This window comes from Mesocricetus auratus, unplaced genomic scaffold (assembly GCF_017639785.1).
Source record: "Mesocricetus auratus isolate SY011 unplaced genomic scaffold, BCM_Maur_2.0 Super-Scaffold_6731, whole genome shotgun sequence".
Taxonomy (NCBI): domain Eukaryota; kingdom Metazoa; phylum Chordata; class Mammalia; order Rodentia; family Cricetidae; genus Mesocricetus; species Mesocricetus auratus.
In genome coordinates, this window is record NW_024429185.1 from 3,589,370 (window position 1) to 3,610,530 (window position 21,161).

General features: G+C 44.3%; 1 protein-coding gene across 1 annotated transcript in view; it reads left to right on the forward strand.

The window, feature by feature from the left end:
* Positions 1 to 21,161, forward strand: part of LOC121139131 (zinc finger protein 431-like) — a 56,831-nt gene that overhangs the window by 16,864 nt on the left and 18,806 nt on the right. The window contains exon 1 of the mRNA XM_040742189.1: positions 15,811 to 15,909. Within this exon, the coding sequence (XP_040598123.1) occupies positions 15,907 to 15,909 (3 nt within the window). The 5' untranslated portion in view covers positions 15,811 to 15,906. Of the gene's footprint in view, positions 15,910 to 21,161 lie in introns of the transcript that reaches the window.

A 21,161-nucleotide genomic window follows, 5' to 3' on the forward strand; every position in this document is an offset into this window, starting at 1 on the left:
CCCTTTCCCTCCCCTCCTCCCGTGCCTTCCCCCAACCCCCCCCCCCATTATCCCCTCATTTCCCCAGGGAGGGTGAGGCCCTCCATGGAGGTGTCCATAGTCTGTCATTTCATACAGGGCAGGGCCTAGACCCTCCCCAAAGAGTTCAGGGTGAGAGTGCACCTCACATTGTTGGATGGGAGTCCAAAGTCCTTGTGTATACTCGGGATGAGTACTGATCTGCTGCCCAAGGCTCAATAGATTACCTAGGCCTCCTCACTGACACCCACATTCAGGGGGTCTTGATCAGTCCCATGCTGAATTCCCAGGCTGATGCCTGGGATTCAAGAGTTAACCTTTGTCAGGTTAGCTGTTTCTGGGGGGTTAAACCAGCCCAGTCTTAATCCCTTTGGTCATCAGTCCTCCCTCTCTGTTACTGGCTTTCTTGAGTTCAGCTCAGTACTTAACCAAGGGAGTGTGCCTCTTCTTCCATCAGCCACTGAATGAAGTTTCTGTTTCCCAGAAACTCTCTGGCCATGGTATTGTAGGCTGGCACTCCCCAGATCTATGTCTAAAATCCATATATGAGAGAGTACATGCCATGTTTCTCTTTTTGTGACTGGGTTACCTCACTCAGGATGGTTTCTTCTAGTGTCATCCATTTGCCTGCAAATCTCAGGATTCCATTGTTTTTTTCTGCTGAATAGTACTCCATTGTGTAAAATTCTTATGTTGAGAATTTTCTGTTTAGATCTGTACCCCATTTTTAATTTTATTATTTGGTTTTATATCTAATTTCTTGAGTTCTTTATATATTTTGGAGGTCAGTCCTCTGGCATATATAGGGTTGGTGAAGATCTAGTGCCATTCTATATATGTCTTATTTTGTCTTACTGACAGTATCCTTTGCCTTTCAGTGTCAGGATGTCCCATTTATTAATTGTCAATCTGAGTGTATGTGCTACTGGTGTCCTATCCAGGAATTTGTCTCCTGGGCCAGTGTGTTCAAGGTTACTTCCCACTTTATCAGTTTCTGTGTAAATGGATTTATGTTGAGGTCTTTGATCCTCTTGGACTTGAGTTTTGTTCAGGGTAAGAGATATAGCTCTACTTGCATTCTTCTGTATGCCAGTATCCAGTTGTGCCAGGGCAGTTTGTGGTGTCTTTGTCAAAAACTCAGTGTCCTTAGGTCTGTGGATCAGGGTCATCAATTGTATTCCATTCATCCACCTGCCTGCTTTAATGCTGGTTAATTACTGTAACTCTGTAGTGGAGTACAGCATTATTTTAGCTATCCTAGATTTTATTATTTTTTCCACGTGTAGTTGAGTATTGTTTTTTCAAGGTCTGTAAAGAATTGTGTGTAAAGGGAGGCTTTTTCCTTGAGAGAAGCCTTCCCGCCAGCCTGGTTCTAGAGCCGCATCAGTCCCAAATAAACACACAGGAGGCTATATTAATTATGAAGCTCTTGGCCTTGCTTGTTTCTTACTGGGTAGCTCTGACTTAAGCAATTACCCCATAATTGTTAATCTAAGTATGTCTCTTACCGGAGAAGTTTCCGGGCTTTCTACCCCATGGCGTTACATCTCGACTCTCCTGTGTTTCTCCTTCCCAGAGTCCTCCTGGACTCTTAGTCCCACCTATCTAGATTCCTATTGGCCAGCAATGCTTTATTGACAAATAACAGGACTTCCCCAACATCTCCTCTTTTCTGTTTAAACAAAAAGAAAGGTCTTAACTTTAACACAGTCAAATTGTATATAACAGAACAGTTATCAAATAAGAACATAGTTACAATATTTTAGCAAGATTTAAAGAAAATATCATCCATCCCATCCTTGTGAGTCCAAAGTTCTATATGTAGCTTATCTTTTATCATAACTAAGGAAAACTATAATTATAACTATCTGTCTTCAACTCCATCAAAGACCACAGAAGGATGATATATAAACACTAGGATTGACAGAGATATCTTACTGCCTGGACAGTCACCCGAAGTTCCTCTGTAATCTTGGGACATTCATCTTCAGCCCATAGGCCACAATGTGTCCAGAAGATTTCTCAGCAAAGCAGGAAATTACAAACTGTCCATCTGCATTGGCAGTCTGTCAGTCATTTCTCTGTGTCCTGTAGAAAGTCTTGTAGACTCTTCCATGAAGCAGGAACCCTGTAAGACTGAGTTCAGCAGTCACTTTCCTGTGGGTCCTGCATGTCCAGATTATACAACAACAGTCAAGCAGTACAGGCAAGAGCAGTTTCTTTCCCAAATGGATAATCTTGCCATGTTGAAAGCAAACTCCATAACAAGTTTCTTCGATGCCCATCTTCCTCTCAGACGTAATTGGTGCTGCCAGGAGCAGACATTTCTCATTGTCAAGAAAAACCCTAAACCATTTTAAATGCCATTTTCTGAAGGTCTTTGAAGGTTTGAAGACTGTTTATGTCAAATATATTTCTGTATATCTAGAAAACCTAACTTACTTAAGTTCTGACTATTATAAGTAACTATCTATAGTCTATATTTAATTATGTATTACTTTTGATGGTGATTGCATTGAGTGTGTAGATTACTTTTGATAAAATGAACATTTTTAGTGTGTTAATCCTACTGAACCATGAGCATGGGGGATCTTTCCATCTTCTAATAGCTTCTCTGATTTCTTTCTTCAAAGGTGTGATGTTCTTGTAGGTTAGATGTTTTTCTTTGGTTAGCGTTATCCCAAGACATTTTACGGTTTATATTTGTGTAAGTTGTTGTTTCCTTAATTTCTTTCTCAGCCCATTCCTTGTTTGTATATAGGAGAGATACTGATTTTGTTTTTCAGTTAATCTTGTATGCAGCCACTTCACTGAAGGTGTTTATCAGCTATAGGAGTTCCCTGACAGAAGTTTTGGGGTCACTTATATATACTATCATATCATGTGTGAATAATGATGCTTTGAATTTTACTTTGCAATTTGTATCCCCTTTATCTTCTTTAATTTTCTTATCACTTTAGCAAAACTTCAAGTACAATATTGAATAGCTATGGAGAGAATGGACAGCCTTCTCCTGTTCCTGATTTTTTTTTTTTGGTTTTTCGAGACAGGTTTTCTCTGTGGCTTTGGAGGCTGTCCTGGAACTCACTTTGTAGATCAGGCTGGCCTCGAACTCACAGAGATCCACCTGCCTCTGCCTCCCGAGTGCTGGGATTATAGGCATGCGCCACCAACGCCCAGCCTGTTCCTGATTTTTGTGGAATTGTTTTGAGTTTCTCTCTGTTTAATTTGATGTTGGAGGTTGACTTGCTGTACTATGCTTTTAGTATGTTTAGTATGTTCCTTGTATGCCTGATTTCTCCAAGACTTTTATCATGAAGGTGCATTGTATTTTGTCAAAGACTTTTCAGCATCTAATGAGATGATCATGTAGTTTTTTTTCTTTTAGTTTGTTTAGATGGTGGATTACATTAATAGATTTTTCCTATATTGAACCACCCCTGTATTTCTGGTCAGCCCATCATTCTAAATAAAGTTGAGGCCAGAACTGGTGGCATAGGACTTTAATTATGATACTTATAAAGTGGAGGCAGGAATTTGAGAATTGCAAAGTCACCCAAGGTGAAAATGGCCAATGTGAGACCAACAGATCCAAGGGAGACTGTGATTGGCTCAGTCCAGTATCTGTAGTCTTCACCCTACTTCCGGATTTTTAGGGCTATGGCTCCAGAACGTGTCAGCTGTGGTATTTACACTCCAGGTTTTCTGTTTAGAAAATGTTTCCTGTCTAAGGCATTCCAGGTTATTTCAGGTTCAGAATCTTTTTGTTCATTGATGACTATATTTCTCCTGAATGTGGGAGAATTAGCCTAAGGCAGACATGAGATCCTTAAATACTTATCCAGTTCAGTGTGTTCAGCTGTGAATCAATATACACACAGCCAACAGAAATGGGATCAGCAGGTTTTATTCATTTATTTGTGCATTCGTATTCACACACATTGGACAAGGAAAGAATTACAAGGAAATAATTTGGAAATGGAGGGAGAGAGTCCAAGGAAGGGAGAAAGTGATGTAGTATATTTTAATCACAATGTATTAAAATACATTTTAAATTAAAGCATCTAGAAGCCGGGGGGGGAGGGGTGGCTCGTATCTTTAATCCTAGCATTCAGGAGTCTGAAGCAGGTGAATCTCTGAGTTGGAAGATAGCCTGGTCTACAAATTGAGCTCAAGGATAGCCATGGCTGTTACACAGAGAAACTGTCTCAAGCAGGCAAGCAAGCAAACAAGCAAAGCAGCTAGAGAGAGAGAGATGGCTTCTCACCAAAGAGCCCTGGACATTGTTAGAGGACATAGGTTCTATTGCTCACTATCTCCTGCTCCAAGGAATCTGATGCCCTCTTCTGGCCTCCGCAAGTACCACCTGTATACAGTAATGTCAGTCTTGAGACAGTCAACAGGCAAGGCCATGTAAACTCAACTCTGTCTCGTCCTGCATGGGAACAATGTAGATTTCCTCTGAGCCAGCATGTTCAGAGACCAAAGCAGGCTTATTCTGAGGTTGGAATAGCTCAGAAATGCTATTTGTTCAAGATCAGCATCCACCGTGTTGATAGGTGACTTTTCTGATCTTTTAAATTTGTGTTCTCTGTCCCTTTCTATGTGTGAGAATTGTGGCATAGATACATTTTAAATGTATTTTTAGATCATATGCTATGATCTGTTTACCTGTGATCTAAAAGGTGAATTTGCTCTGTAAATCTCTATCTGCCTAGGTGGCTAGACTTGCAGTCTCGGTCCCTATTGAAATTCTTTAAAGTACAACCTGGGCCTGAACCTTAAGGATAACAGCACATATGGAATGTACAATGTATTCTTGCCTGGCTCCTCTTGCAGCATTATCCACAGCTGGAAGCACACTGTTATGAAAGAGATTTCTGTTCATTAAAGTTTTACGTGTGTGAAATGTGTTCTTCCTGAGAAGACATAGTAAACTTTCCCCCCACTTTAAAATTTAAATTTGGAACAAATTTGCTTCACATGTCAATCCCAATTCCCTCTCCTCTCCTCCTCCCACACCACCAGCCCCCCCAACACTTCATCCCATCGTCCCTCTGTCCCCAGGGAGGGTGAGACACTCCATGTGAGATCTCCAATGTCTGTCATATCATTCTGGCAGGGCCTAGGCCCTCCCCCATGTGTCCAGGCTGAGGGAGCACACCTCCATGTAGAACTGGCTCCCACAGTCTATTTGCAATCATCTGGATAAACAGCTGAACTTTCATGAACTGGATCACTCAGTTTACACTAGTCCATCCCAAACAGAGCTGGGTAAGATGCTGTGGTCCTGTCCTACACAGATGTTATTTTACTGGTTGAATATGTACAATCAGAGAAGCAGTGTGAGTAACAATTGCTGTGCTCTAATATAAATCTCTGGTCTCTGGAGCACGTGGCCATAAAGCCTGATTCAATTTTTAAACTAACTTTTTGGTATATAATTATATAATTTCTACCATCTCTTTCCTAACCCTAAAGCCTTCCCATAAACTCCCCATTGTTTTCTATTTCATAGCCTGTTCGGCTTTAACATCAGTTACACAGCAGTAACAGTTACTGTTTGAATGTGACCCGTGTTGCAGATTTCCCAGTTATGAAGCAAAGGGTTGGCTGCACTGGATAGTGAATGTGTAATGGAATGTTCCACAAAGGAGTCTTTCCCTTGGAAAAGGAAGTGCTAGGAGATACTGGAAGGATTTCTACTAAAATACAAATTTCCCAGTCTGGGGCTCTGTGTGACCCTAGGGTGGAAGGGCAGAGCTGGGAAGGCCGCTCCTGGCTTCGCCATTTGATCTCTTCTTATTCAGTAAGAGATGTCGAGCCCATGTGGTGTTTGGTTTCATGGGGGTCCATGGAAGAAACAGGGTCCTTCTGGGATGAATTTTAGTTTTTGCAGCCACGGTGGAGTCAGCTTCTGGTGAACTGGCTGACTGTAGCTTCACTAATGTCTTTTAAAATTGTTAAACGATTTCCATCTTAGCCATCAATTTCTGCCCACCAAAACCTCTTATTTGAAGCTCCACAATGGAGACAAATGTCAAAGCATTTCTCAGTCATGAGACATCTTGGTTTTTCCCATTTCCCACTCAACTAAGTTTGGGAGAGGCTTTGAACCTTTCAGGAGGCACTCAGATAGGATTTACATACTTCAGACTGAAGGTAGCAGACGCAAAAGGTGACAGTCACAAAAGGCAGATCACAGGCCAAGTGCTCTTCTCTGGAATGAAGGCAGCTGCAAAGCTCTATGGGAACCCCAACTACAGGCTGAGCCGGGTGATTCTAGTTATTGAGGGACTCTGGGCAGGCCTAGCACTCAGGAGCTTCAGTGGGAGACAGACTGTGGGTTCTTTGTAGAGTTTTTGATGCAGCTCTAGGGACATGTGAGTGAGACCATAAACCATGTCTTGGTGATTTGGGGGCACTGCCTTCTGAGCAGGAGGAGCATATTGGTCAAGCTGTCAGATCAGCTGGAAGTTGCATGGATCATGATCCAGTCTGTGCTTCCAATGGTGCATGTGGTGATCTGAGGAGTGGCTTTGGCCTCCAAGCCTTCCTGAGTGTGTGTGTATTCCTTGGGGCAGTGATCTTCCTGATGCAAGGCCATGGGAGCTATGGTCATACAGTACCGGTGTCCTGTGTGCACACAGGCATTGATTGCTTCTGGTGTGCAGTGGGAAGACCCTTAAAAACTGAAAGTCCGGTGTCTACAAATTGTGACCTTTGAGTCCCACATTCAGTTTTGTGGAATGAATTTTACAAGTAGTCTGGAAACTTGTAGAAAGGAGGTAATGGGGACCATCCTTAGAAATAGTTGATTAGAATGTTTATTTTTTTTATGTTGTTGTTGTTTAGATTTTTCAAGACAGGGTTTCATGGTGAAACAGTCTTGGCTGTCCTGGAACTCACTCTGTGGCCCAGGGTGGCTTTGAACTCACAGAGATCACCTGCCTCTGCTTCCTGAGTGATGGGATTAAAGTTATGCACCAACACTGCCCTCCTACAGTGCTTTTAACTTTCCTTTACTACCAGCCACAATGGCATGAATCACGAAACTTCAATTCTGGAGGAATCAAAGGAATTTCTGACCTACAGAGGTCTCGGGTGTGCATGGTTTTGGGATGTTAGACAGGCCAGACTCTACATCTTGTGACATAATGCACATGGCAGGAAGCAGGGCTTAGATTATTCTTCAACTCCGATTTGGGTTTGTCTGAGACACAAAGAGGAATGAGGGGAGGCAGTGCCATAGCCACCTTTCCTAATGACATCTATTTCCCGAGCAAGCTCTAGGGGCCTCTCTATTCGCAAGAGAGATCAGTAGGCGCTGGAGAATCAAAAATTTAACATTTTAAGGGTCACTTTGAGTTATTTTTCAGGACTTGTGAAGTCTGTGTTTATTTCATTTCTATACCCTACAATCATAGGTAGCATTGGTCAAGTTCACAGTTTTCCTGGCTGAGTCCTTAGGTCTTTTGACAAAACTTTGACTATCTTTTTGTAATTTTGTTCTTGGCTTTTTCTCTCTATACCCTTTTTCTGTTACAAATATTGTACACATTCATGTTATCGATTTGTGGTAAGAACAAATGTACCTTGTGTCAAAATGTGTACATTTCTTCTTAATCCTATTGAGAATTCTGTTTTTTCCACATGGAATGTAGCTTTAGAATCACTTTTGCTCTTCAATATTGGGTGGAATTTTCTTTGGTTTGTGTTGAGTTTGACCTGAAAATTAAACTTTCCTAACATATTTTTAAATACATCATTTTAATCGTGTTGTTTTCAGTAATATAAATGGGTAAAGGACACTAGTCTACATAGTTTTTCATTTAGTAAATTACAGTAAATGTGTCAAACTGAAACCAATATGAAATGTACAAAAACCTAGAAAGAGGACTGCAGTGTACTTTAGTGATACAGGATACATTGTTATGATTCCATATTTGGATTTTCGACATGGATCAGGGCAGTACCAGCCTACAATACCACTTCCAGAGAGTCTGGGAAACAGGAAGGACCCTAAGAGATATGTGCATTGTACCCCAGAGAAGGTAGAATGAGGCAACATCTCCTGAGCAGATTAGGAGCAGGGGGGAGGAGAAGGAGCCATGAAAAAGAGTGGTGGAGAAGAGGAGGGGAGAGGAGGTCCTGGGGGAGCAGGAAGGTTTAGTTTGGGGAAGAACAGACAAGAGCAGGATGAGAGATACCATTATAGAGGGAGTCATCCTAGGTTTGAGGGGAAATCTGGCACTACTGAGATTTCCAGAGATCTACAAGGATGACACCAACTAGCAAACTAAGCAATAGTGGAGAGACTACCTCAAATGCCCCTTCCTGATAATGACTTTGACGACTATCTTATATGCCATCCTAGAACTGATGGAAGCAGAGGCAGACACCCACAGGTAAACACTGAACTGAACTCCTGGAACTCAGAGACAGAGAGGGAGGAGTGATGAGCAAAGTGGCCAAGACTGGGCTGGTGAATCCCAGAGAAACAGTAGACCTGAACAAGGGGGAGATCTTGGACCACAGACTGATGACTGAAAGGCCATCATGGGACTGATCCAGACCCCCTGAATGTGGGTGTCAGTGAGGAGGCCTAGGCATTCTATGGGGCCTTGGGTAGTAGATCAGTATTTATCCCTGGCACACAAATGGACTTTGGGCACCCATCCCACAATGAGCAATGCCCTGTCAATCTGCATACTTGGGGAAGGTCGTAGGCCCTCCCTGAACAAAATGACAGACTCTAGAGACACCCTATGGACAGCCTTACCCTCACTGGGGAATGGAGTCAGACTGGTTGGAGGGCTGGGGAGAGGGCTTGGAGGGTGGGAGGGGGCAAGCATAGAGGGGAGGGAGAGGGAGCTGTGATTGACATGTGAAGCAAGCTTGTTTCTAATTTAAATATGCAATAAAAATTAAAAAAAGATAATCCCTATAAGTATGAGTTAACTGAGAAAACAAAAAGAGTAAAGAGAAAACATCTTCCAGCTTTTGGTAATGAATCTGAATGTGACATGGGATTGTGCAAAATAAAATTTTAGAGCTGTTTGTTGGAATTTCCACAAATATAAATTGCTCCCAAGTCTTTCCTGAGGAATAGAGGGAGTAATGTAGGTGTCCTATTTACAGATGAAACTCAGAATTAAGTGATCCTCAGCACCATGAGTAGCCTGGCTGTCTGCATGCACAAAAGGAGCCAGTCTGCTCAAGGTTGGAAGCAGCAGCTGTCCCCGGCCACCAGACCTCACACCATCTGAAATATGGTGCTTGGACTTCATGTTTCTGTGGGTCCCTGATCTCATTCTCTTTCCTGGTTCTCTTGATCTAAGACCCAGATAATACATATGTTACTTGTGTGTGTTCATCCTGGATTTCTAAAGGTTTGCCTGTCAATTGAAGTGAAGTCCAATGAACACATACAGAGAGAATAAAAGCATACTTGGGTGAGACTATGGTGAGTGGTAATTGACATTACCTTTTCCAGAATTAGGACATTTAAATTCCAGAGTCCTGTATTCTTTATGCACTGGTTCTCTTGTTCAGCTTTCTCAATTTGAAATATTCCTATATTTTTGTTGTTAACAAAATTCTTTAGGACCTGTGATGTCATCTTTGAACATCTTAGGAGCTGACTGGCATTTTAAATCATTTATATGTTATATATTTTCAGAGACTAAATTACCAGTGTGTGTGTATGGTGAAGACTGTCCTTTCACATTTAAGACTCACTTTGTCTAAATGGTTTTGGAGAATGAACAAGAATCACATTTCACAGGCTGTTGCATACTCCCATCTATGCCAACCATCATGATGACTGTCGTCACAATGGGGGAAATAATGTGATGCCAACCAAACATGAGGAAAGCAATCCCTAGGAGAACAGAGTCAGTCACCACCCACTAGGGTACCGCTCTTACCTGTCCCATCACGTTATCACTCGCCCGGGGAGGAACAGGGAGGGCAGAGGGGAGATCTGTGGGATCCACAGGAGATGGGTACAGGCAGGCAGGGAAGGATGCCACGGGGGATCTGCTGCAGAGCTGGGGATAAGATGGGCTGTTGGATCAGGGGAACAGAGGGAGAAGAGAAGATCTGCAGGTGGTGCCTGCTTGAGTTGGGCACAGGGTGAATGTTGGGGACTGCTAGAACCTTTAACAAAATGGAGTCTGTCAGCCATTACTTGGCCTACTGCCTACGTGACTGCGAGCACACATGTCCTTGAGACAAAGGAAAAGGTTAACCATAAAAATTAAATTTACACAGGGCAGCCCACCTGCCTAGCCAGGGGGAAGTAACCCTTACAGAGCAATTGTCTTTGTTAACAAAAGGTTAAAATATTCCTTTGAATACTTCCTACCCCTCCCTAATTCCTGCACCTGACTTACGCTGACAAGCATTTGTGGAATGCAACTGACGACTGATGGAAAATTATAGTTTTGTCTTTACCTTATTTGGTGTATATTTGAGTTGAGACTTGATTGGCATGCTTGTACCGCCCCCTGAGATTCTTTTTCTATAAGTACCATCTCACCCCAAAAATAAACGCTCTTGATCAGCGAACGTTGTCTTGAGCCTGTTTCCTTTAACCTCTTGAAGTTTACTTTTAAGATCGGATCTGCTCGTGAAGACCCACCAAATTAGTAGCGACCCTCATCACCTCATCCCTGCGGGTCGGGGGTCCCCTCCGGGGGTCGCAGGTGAAGCAGAGGGAAGGAGTTTAGGTGGGAATAGTCTCTGGGATTCACGAGAAATATGGGCAGGAGAAGGGGGTGGGGGAAGGGGAGGGGAGGGGAGGGAGGCTGCAGATGGTGTTCTGTTGCAGTGTTAGTGGTGAGACTGGGGATTAGACTGGGTGGGGAGGAGGGAGTCTTCAGTTGTCTACCCATTTCCCTGTTCACCTTGTGTGTTCCCATGGAATGCCTGCTCATGTTGGAGACTGGGATGATGGGATGAGTTGGGGGAAGGAAGGTTTGGGGAGAGAACTTTGTGACACATTGTAGATGGGGTCAGAGATGAAAGGGAGCCATAGAAGATTTCTTGCCACAGAGCTGGAGATCAGACTGGGCGATTTGATCTGGAGGAGCCTGAGAGGTGTGTTTCCACCCCCAGCATGCTTGTTGCTCTGGCAGGAACAGCCTTGTTTGAGGTAGCCTGAAGAGGTGGGAGCTTGGGCAGAGCAAGCAGTTGAGGGAGGGATGTTAGAAGGGGAGATGCTGTTCATCCCCAAGACTACACTTTGATAAAGATATCACAACCTAAAACATGAATATCACACCCTTAAATATTCAAACATTTTACAAGCTGAGTCTTTAAAAATATGCAGGCTCTTTGAAAACATAAATTCTCTACAAAACACCAAAATATTTTTTTCAAGTTTAATGTCTCTGATTGTGGGCTCCTGTAAAGTCTAAAAAACAGTAAATACTTTCTTACTTCAAAAATGAAGAATAAGGGCTCAGACAAAGCTGGACAAAGCAACAGCAAACTACAGCAGTGTAAATACATCAGTGTCCATGTCTGGATCCACTCATTGTCTTCCGGGTTTCCCCAGCGTCACCCTCTGCAGCACACACAGCTTGTGTCCACTCGGCCACCACTGCTGTTCTCCGTGCTCAGCCCATGGTATTGTTGTCCTTAACACTGCCAGGGTCCTCTGCTGCAACTGGGCTCCACTTCCATAGGCTGTCTCCTGGGACTCCAGTCCTGTCACACGGTAGCAAGACTCATCTTCTCCATGGGTGCTTTATGCCTTCAAAAGCAGAACCCCCTGCGTGACGCTTATACTAACTACTAAACTTGGCTGCTAACAGGAAGTACAACAAAGGCCATTTCTGGAATACAACTTGTGTGTCCCGACCCTGGGGAAACACTTCCTGAAAGATTTCCCCTCAATGATGCCAGTTTCTTCTTAATCATAGCTGGTTCTTTAGCCCCAGCTGAGCAGCATCTATAGACCCAGCAAAGCAATGGTTTCATTTATTGGTCCTGGTCTCTTCTTAATCACAGCTGATTCTTAAGCTCCAGTTGATCAAACTTCACAGTTTGTCTACACAAAAGTCCTTGTAAAGTCACTGCTGCCCTCTGAAAGTCCACACACCATTTCTCCTTCATCTGCACTGCTCTCAATATTCTTATATTCCAAGATTGTACAGAATAGTTCACTGAGCTCTCAACACTCAATGGCTTTTCTTGTCTAAAGCCTCAAAGTCCTTCCCCAATCTTCCCCCAAACAACATGGTGAGGTCTGTCACAACATTACCCCACTTTGGGTAGCAACTTGTGTTTCTCAGGGCTACTACTGATGTGATGAATCACCATGATTAAAGTTACCTGGGGAGGAAAGGTTTTGCTTGGATTTTACTTCCTCATCCTTGTATTTATGTCGTTGAATGAAACCAGCATAGGAACTCAAACAAAGCTGGAAACTGGAGACAGGATCCAATCCAGAGGCCATTGAAGTGTGCTGCTTACTGGCTTGTCACCACATCTTGTATACCTGATCTTATGGGGACTGTTTCTTAACGGAGGTTCCTTCTTTTTTAATGACTACCTTGTGTAATGTTGAGGTCAACCCTGCCAGGACACTATGTCTGGACACTGCCTTCATGGTTGATGGTCAAGAAGGACAGAAGAGCAAGTCATATGCCTATTAAATAGAGTTACAGATTGTCGTGGACTGACAATGAATGACTCCAGTAGCCCTCCATAATGCTGTCACTTGTTTTTGGAGAAAAGGTCTTGCTTATAACTCAGGCTTGCCTACCCCTCATAGTGTACTCCGGTATCATTGTGGTCATACAAAGAATACAGTAGGCAATCATATTTTTAAAAAGTTATTATCTAGCCTGGCATTGGTGGCACACGCCTTTAATCCCAGCACTCTGAAGGCAGACACAGGCGGATCTCTGTGAGTTCGAGGCCAGCCTGGTCTACAGAGTGAGTTCTAGGACAACCTCCAAAGCCACATAGAAAAGCCCTGTCTTGAAAAAACAAACCAACAAACAAACAACAACAAAAAAGTTAATATCTAGAATTTATTAGCTCTGCTCATTCTGTAGCATCTCTCCCTAAAAATAGTATAATACATGCTTTACTTCTGAAACTTGCTGGGCATATTTAAGGAGCTAACCCCATTAGCTCAGGCATCCATTCACTGAAGCCTATGACTGGACAAAAAGACCCAAGAAACCACAAGGCAGGGATCTTCTAGGGCAGGGTAAGAGGAGTGTCTAGGGGTAAGCAACAGCCTGATGATTGGTGAGCTTCCAGGCTTAGAGGACAAGCCCTATGTTGATTGGTCAGCTGGTTGTATGGCCCATAGGCCCTCCCATGTGGGTTGCAACGTTCTGCATGTCACTGTTGTGCACTAGTCTGTAAAGCACACCCAGAGCCATAAAGCACAGCCCCACTGCAGGGTCCTCCCTGCAGGTAGAGCAGGGAAGGGCCGGTCCAGCTGGCCTCTTGGTGGGGGGCAGGGGGCTGAGTGGGATGGTGAGTGTTGAGGATTCAGACCCTTCCTCCATTAGTTTCCAGTGAGAAAAAAACCACACTGAGTTGGGAGTCCGTCGAAGCAGGATCTCGACTTATTCCAACACGAAGGAACTTATATAGGACTGAGGTAGGGGATGGGAATCTTGGGATAGGGTAAGGTGACGTGAGGAGTTAAGGGCCAATAGTATTCTACCAAGCAAGCAGTTAGCTAGGCAGGGGGCAATCTTGCATCAAACTGGCTGAGTCACCCCCACGTGGAGGTTACAGGTTAGAGACAGGTTGCCAAACTCTAGCCAGGCTCACATCTGAGCCCAAAACTCAAGTCCGACTCAGCAGCTTACACTGGGCCTTGCATCCAAGCCTTTCTTAGTCCCAATACCCCACCACCTAACTTGTTATTGGTTCCATGACACCAGGAGTGCATCTGACCTCCTAGTGACCAGGACAGCAGAGGAGGCAAGGTCATTGGAGCACATGTTAGCCTGTCATGGCTGCTAAAATGGGGATGTGGGGATGGGGTTTGTCACTTCACTACTTCCTTCTATGATGGAATATCAACATTCAGCACATGTGGTGGTCATTCTTTGTGAGAAGGCACAGCTGATCATATAAGGGTGCCAATTGTTTTCTTTAAGATAGTGGTGAGTAACAACATTTAAATACAAGTAAGGGCTGGGCGGTGGTGGCGCCCACCTTTAATCCCAGCACTCCGGAGTCAGAGGCAGGCAGATCACTGTGAGTTCCAGACTAGCCTGGTCTGCAAGAGCTACTTCCAGGACCATATAATAAGTGACCATAAAAATTTATGAATCTTTTGTTGGAAATACGCCATTAGCATTGAATGATTTTTGTGCTTTACGGTTTCAAATGACAATGATGTTGTATGTCCTATTTGTGATCGCTTCACTAAATACATCTTCTAAGAATTTTAATATCTGAGCTGGGCGTTGGTGGTGTACCACTTTAATCCCAGCACTCGGGAGGCAGAGACAGGAGGATCTCTGTGAGTTCGAGACCAGCCTGGTCTACAAGAGCTAGTTCCAGGACAGCCTCCAAAGCCACAGAGAAACCCTGTCTCGAAAAAACCAAAAAAAAAAAAAAGAATTTTAATATCCATTTCATTATGTATAAAAATCCTTGCTTGGAAGCTGCAAAATATACTCAGATTCAAACTGCCTCTGTGTCTGTTTGTCACCGTCATATCCTTACCCACATTGTCTTCAAGGACCCTCTTCCCAGGGACCCCCAAACAGGACTGGGGTGGTCCTTGGCAAAACCTCATGAAACTGACTTGTACAGCATCCAGTACAACACAACTAGGAAATCCCTCTTCACACTGTGATGCCCCAGCTGACTACAGAGAAAGCAGCATCCAATCAGCACTTTCTACTACAGATGTGTGACCGCTAACAGTATACATAAGAGGTAACCAAACATGTAGATCCTGGTATCACAATTTCTGAAAGTCCGGGCTAGCACACTACTTATCTTTCTATTGTAGAGGCAGCTCTCCCTTTCCTAAATTCTACTTTGTGGACTTATTATCTCCTAAGCATTGGTAAAGCCTCTATATCACCAATTCTACTATCTACATCACAGCTTACTAGAGGAGTGAGTGTTACCCACGACGTGAGATGCCATCTGTAAGCGCCACAAAATTAACTGCAATTGTAACTTACACCTGAATGAGAAATGCAAAGGGCAGAACTTCCAGAACATTCTTGATAAACCGAGTTTGGAACGGTCCCTAGGCCTCGAGAGATTTCTCTAAGGCCCTAATGTATAGTGAAAGAAACAGATTTCCTTCTCTAAAACTGGGAGTATGCTTTGGAGAGCTGGTAAGGTCTGGGGCTAGAGCCTTTGTGAAGGGCCTTCTTCAGATCCCGAGAACCCAAGTCTTAGTATGAATGATGCTGTGGTTATCAGTCTCCAGGTCTGTTGTGTTCTTGAGGTATCCTGTGTTCCTGTTGGGCAACATTGTCTGATCAGCCTCCTCTGGAATCTGTACAGCTCCTTTTAAAACTGAACCCATTGGTTTACACTAACAGGACACTTGGCACAAATCTCCATCCAACCTGGGTCGGCTTGGGGCTTGGGGTGGAAGTCAGAGAGAGAGGGAACCACTGTGCTGAGTCCTTCAGCTCACTCATTCCTGTCAGTCAGGCCGCACTAGCCAATCAGAGCTCCAGCGGACGGAGATATGGGCGGGCTTTTCTCGGTGCCTGGTCCATGCTGAGCGCCGGTGTGGAGGGAGGCAGGAGTTGTCACGTGTTGTATGCTGGTGATCCCGCTCCCGGGATCTGTGCCGAGAGCGCGGGCGAGCCAGGCAGTTGCACCTTAGTGAGTCCGCGGCTGCTGTCCCCAGGCTGGGAGGCGGAGCCGGCCATGGTGAGTGCTGGGCGTCTGTCCCCAGGCTGGGATCAGCGCCGGCAGAGCCGCGGGAGCGGGTGTGTTGGGTCCTCCGGGGCCGGGTAGGAGCAGCGGGCAGACTGAGAGCTCGGCGTGGTCCTGCCCGGTCCTTGCAGCTCACTGAGCCGGTGCCGCAGCCTCTGAAGAACTCTGCTCTCTGGGCTGCGTCTGTGCTTAGCACTGGGAGCGGGAACGGTTTGAAATTGCCCTGCAGTTGAAGTCCTTTGGGATGAGGGCACCAGCAGTGCTTGTGTTGTCACTGTGGAAGGCAGATTTGCCAAACTCGGAGAGCTCCGGTCTCCCTAGTATTTTCCAGAACTTCTGCACGTTTAACATTAACATTTAGGTGTAGGATTATTCTGGAGTTAATACTGTGGAGCTTGTAAACGGTGTCTCCTGTGCAGAGTAGCACTCACCTGCCCATCTGTCATGTAGAGGAGTAGAATTGATGGCAATAGAATTGATGGTAGGAGGGTTTAACTCATTGTTTGTTTGTTTGAGTGTTTTGTTTTTCGAGACAGGGTTTCTCTGTACAGCTCTGGCTGTCCTGGAACTCACTGTGTAGACCAGGCTGGCCTGGAACTCACAGAGATTCAATCACGTGCCTCTGCCTCCCGAGTGCTGGGATTATTGGCGTGGCCTCCACAGTTTGCTTGATTTCTCAATTCTTAGGAGTTATGCAAGGTAGAATTTGGCTGTGGGAGGGCTGACTCCCAAATACACTAAAAGTAGTATGCTGACCATGCCTGCTAGAGATTAGTGTGATAAAATGGAAATGTCTGTTAACAGTGTTAATCAGCTGTTAAACTAAATTCCCATTGTTGTTAAAATGTTTAGGTTTATCCAGTAAGGAGACACAAATCATGACTCTAAGATCCCACGTGGAGTTTATTGGTGGTCAGGGAGGGAAATGGGGGTGAGAGGTAACCAACCCGTGCAGAGCAGAGCAGAGCAGAGAGAGAGAGAGAGAGAGAGAGAGAGAGAGAGAGGAGTAAGAGAGGAGATGAGATGGAGAGTAAGAAGAGAGTAAAGGAGTAGGGCTGGTCTGACAGCCTCCAAACAATACAGAGAAATCCTGTCTTGTAAAAACAAAACAACAATAACAAAAAAAAAAATAAAGGAAGACTTTAATGCCTTTAATCCCAGCACTGGGGAGGCAGAGGTAGGTGAATCTCTGTGAGTTCGAGGCCAGCCTGGTCTACAGAGCGAGTTCCAGGGCAGCCTCCAAAACAATACAGAGAAACCCTGTCTCAAAAAGCAAAAAACAAAACAAAACAAAAAAACTAAAAAAAAAACCCAAAACAAACAAAAGAAAAACAGATTAAGAGAACGTAAGCAGGCAGGGAGGGGTCAGTCCTTTAAAGGGGTCCTTTGCACCTGCGTGGTTCTCATGGAACTCTGGGCTGTCCAGAGTGTTGCCTGAGTATATCTTGCCAGGTAACAGGGCAGGCCAGCGTAATGCCTGAACCTTTCATTCCCACCTTTATTTATGATTAACAAGAGGTGGGGGTGTTAGAGGTGGCAGGTTTGGGGTCAAGGACATTGAGTTTTTAAGACTGCTTCCCGCAGACCTGGGGGCATTGATCATCTTTGGGGGAACCTGAGAACGTTGGGGTGTTGCCACACTGGTTGTTCTATTGTAGTCCATGCTGTATGGGACTCTCTGTAGTCCAGGCTGTAAGGGACTGTCTGGCACCTCTGTAGATCTGGCAAGATGTTAGCAGAGTAGAGGACAAAGTTAGGTCTAAAATTTTATTTCTTAGGTTCTGGTATTTGAGGGGAAGATTGTAAGATGAGGGAGGGGTTCCCCAGGGGTCCCAAGGGAATGAGTCCCAGGACCAGGGAGAGGTTGAATAATATCTGGAGTGAATCTGACCTGTTTGGATGAGTCCAATTTGGCTTTCTGGAACTTACAAGAATCCTTTGAGTTTGTGAAAACAAAAGTATTAAAGACATATCAGCAGCATATTTGTGTTAGAAAAGACTTGGCTGAGAGCATTAACATTTTTAAAACTGACAGATATTTTTAGCATAATGAAAAGCACCTTAATTTTGAGCTTGTCGCTATGATCATGTAGTGGTATAGTTGTTTAACACTGTGTTGGAGTTAGATTAGTAGCTTATCAGAACTTTATTGATTAATGTTAAGACTATGAAAAGTAGTATAATGAAAGAGAAACCTGGAACATACTTTATTTTTTAATGTCTCAACTTTATTACATTACCATCTTATATAGATAGACCTTAGAATACTTGTTCCTGAAATCTGTTTTATGACAGAGCTTTGCCTTGTCTGTTATTTTAAGCTGGCAAACCTACTGGCCGTCAAAAGCATCAGAGTTCTTGAGAAGGATAAGATTTTACCTGAGATTGGAGAATGAGAGACTTAGTAGCTGACTGCATGGACAGCCACCCCCAAGGTCCTCCACAGTTGTTGAAGTCAGAGGCCTTTTGCTGATAGTGAGGCCTCTTGAGATGGACCCATGGATTGGGACTTCTTAGGAAGGCTTTCCTACCGTTGACACAAGCAATGTGGAGAAAGTCGATTCCAGTGCCCTCTTGTCCAGTGAAGAGTCCTTTGAAGCAGTTGAGGTAAAGGGCAGGGTTGCTCAGTGGCTAGTGTTGTCACTTTGTGGGTGGAGTCTCTTCAGTGTCCACCAGTCTTCTTGGAGGAAATGGGGTAGGGCCAGCAGCTGGCCTGTCTCTCTGTTATAAAAAGCTTTTAAATAAAACATGTTTTAAATGTCATGTTCTCTAGATCTCTGAGCATTTGAGGACTGTTTGTCTGCTTAGTATATTTTAATAGACAGAATTTATCTTTAGTGACTTGCCTTAATTGCATAGGTAGCTAGAGAATAGAAGTAATAGAAGCTTTACCTTTGTAACCAGCTTACAGGAAAGACTGGGTGTTATACTTCATTAATTTGAAATAGACCCTTATAACTTTAAATGTTTATCATCACTTAAAAGATATAACAATTTATAAATATTTGATAGCTAGTATGGTTGAATTAAAGTTACCTTATTTTTTACACATACATATAGATACATTAAACAGGATTGGGTAAAAGTGTTTGACCCACACTTGTAGGAAACAGACAGATTTAAAGAGATAGTCAGTGATGAGAAGAAAGATCTGTTGTAGATAGAACAGGGGACCCTGGAAAGGCACAGTATTCCATAAACAAGCCATGGAAAACCGAGTCAATGAAAGAAGAAATTAGAGGTAAAAATAAAAGCGCAAAAGAGACAAAAAGTAAATGAATTGTATCTGTCAGCAGGCTTTGCAGGCAGAAGCTGGCTGGACTGAGTGGGCGTGCCTACAGCTAGGTCACTCGGTAAACATGGCGGCCTCAGTAAACAAGTTTTCAAGCTAGGCCACGTGTTAGGCCGCATGGTTAAGATCGCCAAGACGGCGGCCTTTATAGGCACATTTCCGTGTGCCAGCAGAAGTGGCCTTTTTTCTCCATGAGTGAGGCAGAAAGATGTGTGACCACTGTAGGTCTAAGAAATGAATGAACGGCTAGTGACAGGGTATAAAACCCGAGAGACCTCTCCTGGGTCTGAGCAGTAAAAAACCCGAAAACCTCAAACCTCATTTGTGGGGAAGAAATGAAAAACTCTGAGTGTCCTGAGCAGATGCTAAACTGGGATGAACAGGAGAGAGGCAAAACAGGACACTCCCAGGGGGAAGGCGGTTCCCGCCCTGAGGCAGGTTTAGTCACGATGCAAAGTGGCAGGAAGCCTCTGTGACCAGCGGGAGTTTTTTTAGGTAGCGTTTAAAGCTAGAAGAATGAGATTTAGAGGAAGAAAGAATGTTGAAGAGAATGTTTAGGAGAGAGGTAGAGAAAAGCTTGAACATAAGGTAACGCCTTCAATCGACCGGATCGCTGGCAGTGGTTAGAAAGGTCACGTAACTACCATCTGGATCTAGAGAGCCTTCAGGTGGCCGGTGAGATTTACTATCTAATAGGTACCTTGGCCATTTCTTAGTACTGAGATAAGTGAGTCTGGATGCCTTAACTAGAGGCATAGCAGATTTACTTTGTCAGTTTGTTACCCATGAGTCCGGTCTAAAGGAAAATAAAATGGCAAGATCAGCTCTTCAGAACTCGTCAGCCCGACAGTCTAGCCAGGGCAGAAAAGACCACCCGAAAAAAGGAACCAGCATCTGAAAGGTGAAAAGCCACCGAAGGCTCAGAAAGGAGCCTAAGAAATTACCAGTAGGCCGTGCCCGTGGAAAACAAACCAAAAATGATTGTCAGATGATGGGGGTCAACCATGACCTTGAAGGCTGTGGTTGTGTGAGTTCCCCACGTTTCCAAAAACACCTTAGGGTTCAGGGAAACGTTTACGCTGACTTAAAGGGGGTCCTTACCAAATTGCAGCCGCTGTTGGATGTAAAATTTAGCATTCTGTTCGATGGAAAGTGGGCTGTTGGTCCAATGTTGTAGGTTACCTGCGTGGTCACCTGCCAGGTTGGCAGGCAGCCAGAGCTACAGGGCAAGCCTGTCTGGGTCAGGGAACCAATGTTGTTAAAATGTTTAGGTTTATCCAGTAACGAGACACAAACCGCGACTCAATGATCCCACGTGGAGTTTGTTGGTGGACAGGGAGGGAAAGGGAGGTGAGAGGTAACCAATCCGTGCAGAGCTGAGAGAGAGAGAGGAGATGAGATGGAGAATAAGAATAGAATAAAAGAGAGAGCATAAGCAGGCGGGGGTCAGTTTTTAAAGGTGTCCTTTGCACCTGCGTGGTTCTCATGGAACTCTGGGCTGGACAGAGTGCTGCCTGAGTGCATCTTGCCAGGTAACAGGGCAAGCCTGCCTAACGCCTGAACCTTTCACCCATAACAAAGGAGACAACCCTGATTTACACCTAGCCAAAATGCCCATCTCCCTATCAAAGAACAGGCCTCTCAAGAACATGCTGCTCAAGGGGCCATTTCAGAGTCACAGCCAACATTAAGTCCTGGAGTGCCTTAAAGGTGCATTCATTCTAGAAGAGCTGCATCTCCAGTCCTTTTGAAAAGTGGTTTTGAGTCAAGGTCTCCATTGGAGTGAGGTGGACTTAAACCCTGTCTGTATCCCCACAGGCATTGCCCTTGCTATACCCCTGACTAGTCACCCTAAATCCCTAGATTACAAGTCTGTAGTCCCGCAGATTCTAAAATGACCAGTTTGAGTCACCTAGTGCACTGTCCATTGCAGTGACAGGAAAAGGAATTGTGT